The sequence below is a fragment of the Chiloscyllium plagiosum genome, chromosome 42, assembly GCF_004010195.1.
Source record: "Chiloscyllium plagiosum isolate BGI_BamShark_2017 chromosome 42, ASM401019v2, whole genome shotgun sequence".
Lineage (NCBI taxonomy): Eukaryota > Metazoa > Chordata > Chondrichthyes > Orectolobiformes > Hemiscylliidae > Chiloscyllium > Chiloscyllium plagiosum.
Window position 1 is genome coordinate 14526513 of NC_057751.1, and position 9724 is coordinate 14536236.

The following is a 9724-nucleotide window of genomic DNA, read 5'->3' on the forward strand; positions in this document are numbered from 1 at the left end:
GTGAGAGTGTGAGTGAGAGAGAGTGTGTGTGTGTGTCAGTGTGTGTGAGAGAGTGTGTGTGTGTGAGAGAGAGTGTCAGTGTGAGAGAGAGAGTGTGTCTGTGCGCGTGACTCTGTTTTCAGCTGAAGGTCAACATGCCAATGGGAAATAGGTCGCTGACCTGTGCTGCCCATGGTGACCCCTCGCTGACAATGTTATGTCCTAGTCTGACCTGTGTTTGCTCTCAGCTCTCCAGCGCCTTTGTGAAGGGGCTCCTCCTGCTTTTCAGCCCAGAGGGCGTGTGCGCACGTCAGCAGGCAGTGTTATGTCTTGCTGTTGGCTTCTGACCCCCATCGCACTGAGGCCCATTTCTTTAAACGAGTTGCTTCGCTTTATGTTCGCTTCTCCCTACTCGCTTGTGACAGGGCGTGGGAGCTTGTTAACTTTGTGTGTGTGTGTGTGCGTGTGTGCGCAACGGTAACCCCATGCTGTGTTTGTTCTCGGCTGCAGAGAAAAAGGCGCTGCCAAGGTTGGAAGAGAAGATCCGTCGTCTCGAGCAGGCTATGTACAGAGCGAAAGAGAGGGTGAAGTCGGGATCTGAACTTAACCTGCTGTCCCTGAGCAAGACGTTGAAACGGGCATCCTGTGGCCAGTCTCTGGCTCTGTTTTCCTCAAACTCAGAAGCAGCGAGTCCTGAGGTCTGTACATGTTGTTGGAGGGCGTAGGGGAGGGGACTTCTCTGCTTTGAATGCTACCCACGCTGCCTGTAACTGAACAAAAAGGCTTGCATTTATATAGCACCTGCCACGAGTTCAGGGGCAACCCCAAACTGCTTCACAGCCACTGAGGTGCATTCAAAGTATGGTGACTGCTCTGATGGAGTGAAATGCCACTTTGGGCACAGAAAATCACCACAATCAGCAATGAAATAAATCATTAGCGGTCAGGAGAGAGTTATTTATCAGCTGGGATAGTGGGGAGCCGTTCAAACAGTGCCACGCAATCTTACACATCAATCTGAGAGAGCAGACTGATTTCATCACCCATCCATAAAACCTGGGACAGGCAGATGACGAGGGGAAGTTGGGCCAGCTATGAGTTTCGAAGGGTAAGAGGCAATGAAAGGGTCTGAACAGAGTAGATGTGGAGAGGATGTTTCCTCTTACAGGGAAACCAGATCACGGTTTAAAAATCACTTATCACAAAGAGGAAGTGAATTTCGTTTCTGTCAGAGGGTTGTGAATCTTTGGAATTCCTGTCCTGAAAAGGCATGGAAGGACAGACCTTGACCATCTTTAAGGGAGAGATCGATGGATTCTTAGAGAAAGTGCGGACCGCAGATGCTGGAGATCAGAGTCGAGAGTGTGGTGCTGGAAAAGCACAGCAGGTCAGGCAGCATCCGAGGAGCAGGAGATTCGACATTTTGGGCATAAGCCCTTCATCAGGAATGAGGCTTGTGGGCCGGTTGGCGGGGGCGATGCTGAGAGATAATTGGAAGGGGGGGTGGGGCTGAGGGGAAGTCAGCCGCAAATGCAATCAGTAGGTGAAGGCAGGGGAGAAGGTGTCTCAGCCTGCTCCTGTCCCACTGAATTCAGCTCTGCATACCTTGACACCGTCCTGTCCCCCTTGGTCCAGGTGCTCCCCACCTACATTCTGGACACCACCCACTCCGTCCACCTCCTCCAAAACTTTTGTTTCCCCGACCCCCTATGCCTGATCTTCACCATGGACATCCAGTCCCTGTACACATCTATCCGCCAGGACCAAGGCCTCCAAGCCCTCCATTTCTTCCTTTCCCGCCTTGACACCCACATCCGTCCTGGCTGAACTTGTCCTCACCCTCAACAACTTCTCCTTCCAATCCTCCCACTTCCTCCAAACCAAAGGGATAGCCATGGGACCCGCATGGGCCCCAGCTCTACCTGCCTCATCGTTGGGTACGTGGAACAGTCCATCTTCCGCAGCTACACCAGCACCATTCCCCACCTTTTCCTCCGCCATATCAATGACGGTATCAGCACCACCTCGTGTTCCCACGAGGAGGTTGAACAGTTCAGTAAATTCACAACACCTTTCACCCCAACTTCAAGTTCACCCGGACCATCGTGGACGCCTCCCTCCCCTTCCTGAAGCTCTCCACCTCCATCTCCGGCAACCGACTAACCACGGACACCCACTACAAACCCACCAACTCCCACAGCTACCTGGACTTCAGCTCCTCCCACCCTACCTCCTGTGAAAATGCCATCCCTAATTCCGAAGTGCTCCGCCTCTGTTGCATCTGTTCCCAGGATGACCAATTCCACCACAGAAAATCCTATCCGCAAATTCCCCTCCCACCTGGTCGACGGTGCCCTCCAGTGCATCTCCACCATTTCCTACACCTCTACCCTTCAACCCCCACCCCTCCCCCCGCAACAAGAAAAGAACCCGCCCGCCCACCCCAACTCCTGGCACCTTCCCTTGCCACCGAGCCCACACCTTCCCCCTCTCTCCGTCCAAGGCCCCAAAGGATCCTTCCACATCCCACCGAAATTCACCTGTAATTCCACACATGTCACCTACTGCATCCGTTGCACCCAGTGTGGTCTCTTCTACAGTGGGGAGACAGGACGCCTTCTTGCGGATCGTTTCAGAGAACATCTCTGGGACACCCACACCCACCAAACCCACCGTCCCGTGGCTGAACACTTCAACTCCCCCTCCCACGCTGTCAAGGACATGCAGGTCCTGGGCCTCCTCCATCACCAAACCCGAACCACCTGACGCCTGGAGAAGGAACGCCTCATATCCCACTTTGGGACCCTGCAACCCCACGGGATTAATACAGATTTCACCAGTTTCCTCATTTCCCTTCCCTCCACCTGGTCCCAGTCCCAAGCCTCCAACTCGGCACCACCCTTTTGACCTGTCCATCGTCTTTCCCATCTGTCCACTCCACCCTCCTCTCCGACCGAGCACCTTCTCCCCCACCTTCATCTACCTAATGCATTCTCAGCTAACTTCCCCCAGCCCTACCCCCCTCCCATTTACCCCTCAGCGCCCCCTCGGCCCACAAGCCTCATTCCTGATGAAGGGCTTATGCCCCATACGTCGATTCTCCTGCTCCTCGGATGCTGTCTGACCTGCTGTGCTTTTCTAGCACCCACACTCTCCACATAGATGGATTTTACGCCAAGCAAGTGACCAAACTGTTATGAGGGGTGAATGGGAGCGTGGATTTGAGGTTACAATGGGATCAAATTCTCCCGTCTCTGTGAGGATCTCCTCCGGGTGCTCCGGTTTCCTTCCACAGTCAGAAGATGTGCAGGTTAGGTGGACTGGCGATGGGAAATTGCCAATGGTGTCCAAGGAATGTGTGGGTGAGGTGGATGAGCCATGGGAAATGCAAGGTTACAGGGACGGGCTAAGGGGGTGGGTCTGTGTGGGATGGTCGGTGTGGATTTGACGGGCTGAGTGGCCTCATCTGACACTGTTGGAATTCTATTATTCAATAGCTTATTGAATGGGGGAGTGGGCTCAAAGGGCTGAATGGCCTCCTCCTGACTCAAATTTTCCATGTTTCAAAGACACGGGATGGCACGGTGGCTCAGTGGTTAGCACTGCTGCCTCACGGAGCCAGGGACCCAGGTTCTATTCCAGCCTCGGGTGACTGACTGTGTGGAGTTTGCACGTTCTCCCCGTGTCTGCGTGGGTTCCCTCCGGGTGCTCCGGTTTCCTCCCACAGTCCAAAGATGTGCAGGTCAGGGTGGATTGGCCATGGGGAAATTACCCATAGTGTCCAGGGATGTGCAGGTTAGGGTGGATTGGCCATGCTAAATTACCCCATAGTGCTCAGGGATGCGCAGGTTAGAGTGGATTTGCCATGCTAAATTACCCATAGTGTTAGATGCATTAGTCAGAGGGAAATGGGATTGGGTGGGTTACTCTTCGGAGGGGAGGGGTGGACTTGTTGGGCTGAAGGGCCTGTTTCCACACTGTGGGGAATCTAATCTAATCACAACACCTCTCACAGCATTTCCACAATAGAGCACTCAGAGTATCAGCCTGAATTAAGGACTCAGATCCTCAAGTGGGACTTGAACTCACTATCTGGGACCCATATTTTCATGGCACCTGCAGGGTTGGGGGCTGGGATTGTGGAAAGCACAGTTAGACAGTCAGGTCAGTCTGAGATGGACTCACAGCTGTAAACGACCTGAGGCCTCGAGTTGTCAAACACGACGGCCTGGACAGCGGCCCGTACAGACAGCAGGGTGGGACGGTTGGAAGTCTGAAGCATTTCTCCACTCGTCTCAGGAATGTGTGACCTTACTTTGCCTTGCGCTGTTAGTTCAGTCAAGACACTAACTTCACACGTACACAATGCTCCGTCATTTTTAAACAGAAGCAGATATCTATTGGAGTTTGAAGCAGTGCTGTTTGACATATCTCACAGCATTTTACTCATCCCTGACCTGCTCCTCGGACTAAAAATCTATCAAATCACCAATCTCAATTTTAACATCGCAAATGTTTCAATCTTTTCCCATCTGTTCAGATGCGGACTCGAATCACTCACTTGGATCTCTGAGTTCAGATCCAAACTCCACCTGTTTAAACAGGAGTTGGAGTCTGAAAGAGCAAGTTTTTTGAGCAATTAAACAGGCAGCTTTTCACCAGCAACAAATGTAGCTTTTGCATTTTCTTCTTGATATTCATTTATAACTGGCCTTTTGATTTGACCCGGGCCAGACTCAATCAGATTTGATGGAATGCCATCATTTGGGCTCTGGTCAGTCTTGCAGAGCTGCTGCCAATCTGCTGTGACTTGATATCAATGTCACTGCTCATTTCTCATTCAATTGACAGGGTCCGATAGTCAGCCCAATCTTAAGACGCACAGCCTCAGCCAAAAGCACTCTGAGAAGGACACCGTCCATCACGGTGGTTGAAAAGGGCCGAGTCCTGCAGAAAACAAAGGTATGTATCCCCCACCTCTTTGACGATCTCTTTGAGAGTTGGTCTGCGATTCAGAGATCCCTCTTGGGAAGAACAGAAGAATGCTGGATATCCGCAGGTCGGGGAGCATCTGCGGAGAGAGAAAGAGAATTTGCCTTTCAGGTCAGTGGCACTTTTAGTCAGAACTGTCACATGTCAGAGATTTTAAGATCACAACACCAGAGGAGCAGAAATTAGGCCATTCAGCCCAGCGGGTCTGGTCCACCATTCAATCATGGATGAGAGGCTTCTCAATCCCATTTTCCCGCTTTCTCCCTGTAACCTTTGATCCCCTTAGCAATCAAGAGCTTATCTCTCTCTGTTTTAGATATACTCAGTGACCAGGCCTCCGCAGTCTTCTGTGGTCATGAATTCCACAGATTCGCCACTCTCTGGCTAAAGAAGTGTCTCCTTCTCCCTGTTCTAAACGGTCTTCCCTTGACTCTGAGGCTGTGCCCTTGGGTCCTCGTTTCTCCTGCCAATGGAAACATCACCCCAACGTCCAATCTGTCCAGGCCGTTCAGTATTCTCTAAGTTTCAATCAGATCTCCCCTCATTCTTCCCGACTCCATTGAGGAGTGTCCAAGAGTCCTCAAATGATCCCCATATGTTAAGCCTTTTATTCCTGGTATCATTGTCCTCTGGACCCAGGGCCAATATATGTTTCCTGAGGTATGGGGCTCAAAATTGCTCACAGTACTCTAAATACAGTCTGACCAGATCCTTATAAAGCCTCAGAAGTACATCCCTACGTTAATATTCTAGTCCTCTCAAGATGAATGACAACAGCAGGTGGCACAGTGGCTCATAGCACCAGGGTCCCAGGTTCGATTCCAGCCTCGGGGCGACTGTCTGTGTGGAGTTTGCACATTCTCCCTGTGTCTGCGTGGGTTTCCTCCCACAGTCCAAAGATGTGCAGCTCAGGTGAATTGGCCAGGCTAAATTGCCCACAGTGTTAGAAGCTTTAGTCAGAGGGAAATGGGTCTGGGTGGGTTACTCTTCGGAGGGTCGGTGTGGACTTGTTGGGCCGAAGGGCCTGTTTCCACACTGTTGGGAATCTAATCTAATCTTACAGAGGTCTATGTAAACATTGTATTTGCCTTAATAACTGACCCAACCTGCATGTTTCCATTAAAGGAAACCTGAATGAGGACTCTCAAGTCCCTTCGCACTTCCGATTTCGGAATTTTTCTCCCTGTTTAGAAAATAGTCAACGTCTCTGTTCTCCCGACCAAAATGCACGACCTTACACTTTCCCACAGTGTATTTCATCTGCAAATTCCTTGCCCACTCTCTCCCTACGGCCTCCCTACCTCCTCAATACGATCTGCCCCTCCACCAATTTTGGCCTGCACACTCCATTCCATCATCTTTCTGCTGATTTATGACAGCAAAGAAAATCAAACTTCTGAGCCAGTGAATCTTTTGGTTCACAAAAGCGGCTCGTGCATCCCACAGCAGGGGGTCAGGCATGACTCAGCAGTTAGCAATCTTGCTTTTGTAGTCATGGTTTAAGGTCCCACTGTCATGAGTCGAGTGCAAAATCTATTCACACAATACTGTTAGGGGTGCTGTAATGTTGGATGTACCGTCTTTCAAGGGGGGCATTAAACTGAGACTTGATTTCCCCCCCTTTTGGGTGTGTGAGAAACCACACGGAAGTGTTGAAGAAAGTGCGGCCGTACGGGACATTGGTTCGGTCACTTTTGGGACTTGGCGTGCAATTCTGGCCTCCCCGCTGCAGGAACAAGGTTGTGAAACTTGAAAGGGCTCAGAAAAGATTTACAAGGAGGGTGTCAGGGTTTGAGCTGTAGGGAGAGGCTAAATAAGCTGGGGCTGTTTTCCCTGGAGCATCGGAGGCTGAGGGGTGACGTTATAGAGGTTTACAAAATCATGAGGGGGCATGGATAGGATAAATAGACACGGTATTTTCCCCTGGGGTGGAGTCCAAAACTAGCAGGCACAGATTTAAGGTGGGAGGGAAAAAGATTTGAAAGAGACCTAAGGAGCAATGTTTTCATGCTGAGGGAAGTGTGTGTGTGGAATGAGCTGCCAGAGGAAGTGGTTGAGGCTGGTACAACATTTAAAAGGCATCTGAATAGGTATATAAATAGGAAGGGTTGAGAGGGTTATGGACCAAATGCTGGCAAACGGGACTAGATTAATTTCAGATATCTGGTCAACATGGACTGAAGGGTCTGTTTTCATGCTGTACAGCTCAGTGACTGTAAAGAATAGAATCTTTCCCTGGTCTCTTTGACCAATGTCCAGCGAACTTCATAAAATGGTCACTTTCCCATTGCTATTTGTGGCAACTTTGCAACTCTAACAGAACGAAAAATAAGGGGCACAGCCTCAAAATAAGGGGGAGCAGATTTCAGACTGAGTCAAGGAAGAACACCTTTACCCAAAGGGTTGCAAATCTGTGGAATTTCCTGCCGAATGTAATAGTTGAGCGACCTTGTGGAATGTTTTGAAGGAAAAGATAGACTTTTGAACAGTAAGGCAATTAAGGGCCATGATGAGTGGGCCAGTAAGTGGAGCTGAGTCCAGTAGAGATCAGCCATGATCTTATTGAATGGTGGAGCAGGCTCGATGGTCCAAATGGCGCACCTCCGCTCCTATTTCTTTCAACTCTTTCTTCTTTCTTTCTTCTTTCAACTCTGCAGGTCTGTTGCATTGGAAGCCACAGTCCTTCAGCTCAGGTGCTTAGCTCGGGAGAAACACAAACTGTGAATTTAGACCCAGGGTGCTTATTTCATTGACACTTTATCTCAATCACATTGATCAGGGACACATCTCACTGCGCCAGTTTGCTATCCCCACTGACGTGGTCCTCCTCTCTTTACAGGAATGGGAAATGAAGTCTTCAGTCTAAGCAAACGTGTGCAAAAATGCAATTATTTTGCAAAGAACTGTCGTCATGTGAATATGCCGAGTTTGCGGAACTTCGGCAATGTAAATATTGGCGTCAGCATGTGGATCATGCGAAGGAAAACACAATACTGGATTCACTTGTCATCTCTGACACTTAAAGAAACGTAACACCACTAAGGGGCCTGGTTTCCATTACAGTCTGCGAGCTGTATCAAGGGTGACTTTGTAATAAGATGAAAAAGAATTGGACTGTGACCTGACTGGGACAGTTGGATTCCAAAAGCCTACAATATCATCACTTTGATTCCAGAGCGTCTGTTTCCTTTTAATGCGAGCTAATGTTGTCAACGCAAAATGATGACATGTTTATTTTGGAAATGAGGACTTTCTAAACCAAATGTGTGTTTTCCCCCCTCCCAAGTTTCCAAATTATATTTTGGCCCCACCTCCATCACACCCCCCCCCCCGCCCCATCTGCCAACCCAGGCCACAGCAGCAACAAGACCACAGCAATTAATCACAGATGTCACCAACCCTCTGGTCAACTTAACATAACAGGGAGTGACCAATTGATCCTTTGTTCAATGCACAACGTTAAAAACTTTGAAAGGTCCTGATGCAAAGTGGTGATGCTGATTGCAGTGAGCATAAACGTGCTCTCCAGGCTCGATCGCCCTTTCAAAGGGCTTCCTCGCTCTGTCCTAGTCTGTCTGGAGTTAACAGAAACAAGGCTGAGATGCCCCACGAAGGATAAGTTGGCGATGGCAAACACTTCCTAGGATTCTATGTGGTAACTCACTTAACAAACAGGCAGAGTGCAGAAGTCGAGGGCATAGGTTAATGGCGAGAGGGGAAAGATTTAGAAAGAATTAAGAGGCAACTGTTTCATACAGAGGGTGGTACGTGTATGGAATGAGCTGCCAGAGGAAGTGGTGGAGGCTTGTACAATTTAAAAGGCATCTGGATGGGTATATGAATAGGAAGGGTTTAAGAGGAATATTGCTGGCAAATGGGACTAGATTAGGTTAGGATACTTGGTCAGCATAGGCAAGTTGGACCAAAAGGTCTGTTTCCGTGCTGGAGATCTCTATGACTCTAGGGTGCTGAGGAAGCTCATTATAGCCACATCAGCAGCAGAAATGTTCACTGTCAGCCTTGTGGACTGGGCACTTGGGGTGGCAGATTCAAGCCAGATTTACCACTGCTGAATGCCAATGTGTGACCAAAACAGAAGATAGATGCAGGCACCATGTGACGTCAGGGTTGGTGATACTGCAGTCTGAATAACTGATTGTTCCTGCCTGCTTTAATGACCACATGTATCAAGGAGACTGGAAAGACAGCTTAGTCCGTTTCATTGTCCAAGGGACATTGCAGAAGGAGTAAAGAAACAAGTTTCACCAATAATTAAACATGTATTTCACATATTGGAGCAAAATAACAATTTGAATATCACTGAACAATACCAACACACTCATAAAATTATCAGAATTGTACATCTTGTCTCTGTATTACATTTGTTTATAAATTGAACATGGTATGATTTCGTTGTGCAACGATTTTTTTAACCTTGTGGTGACTGGAGATAATTGTGCCTTCATGGGTGAAAGCATAAGTGATTTCAGGGAGCCTGAGTTGACAGTCCATCCCTCAGTACTCGGCACGGAGGGAGCACAGTACAACCAGAGGGTCAGACTGATGATCAGTCCTGAGGGAACACTGCCCTGTCAGAGGGTCAGTCCTGACTGATTGACTTCACTATCCACAACCAACATCACTGAAACCAGTTGCCTGGTCACAATTGCATTAAAGTGCTTGAGAAAGCACAACAAATTGGCTGCCACGTCTCACAGGATCCAGGTTCCAAAATGTACTAAACTGGCCTAAA

General features: G+C 49.1%; 1 protein-coding gene across 1 annotated transcript in view; it reads left to right on the forward strand.

Annotated features, from left to right (window-relative positions):
- The window catches only part of LOC122542973 (actin filament-associated protein 1-like 1), a 50923-nt gene extending 42173 nt beyond the window's left edge, over positions 1-8750 (forward strand). The window contains exons 15-17 of the mRNA XM_043681116.1: positions 490-677; positions 4831-4941; positions 7811-8750. Coding sequence (XP_043537051.1) covers positions 490-677; positions 4831-4941; positions 7811-7837 — 326 coding nt within the window. The 3' untranslated portion in view covers positions 7838-8750. The remainder of the gene's footprint in view (positions 1-489; positions 678-4830; positions 4942-7810) is intronic.
- The last annotated feature ends 974 nt before the right edge of the window (positions 8751-9724 follow it).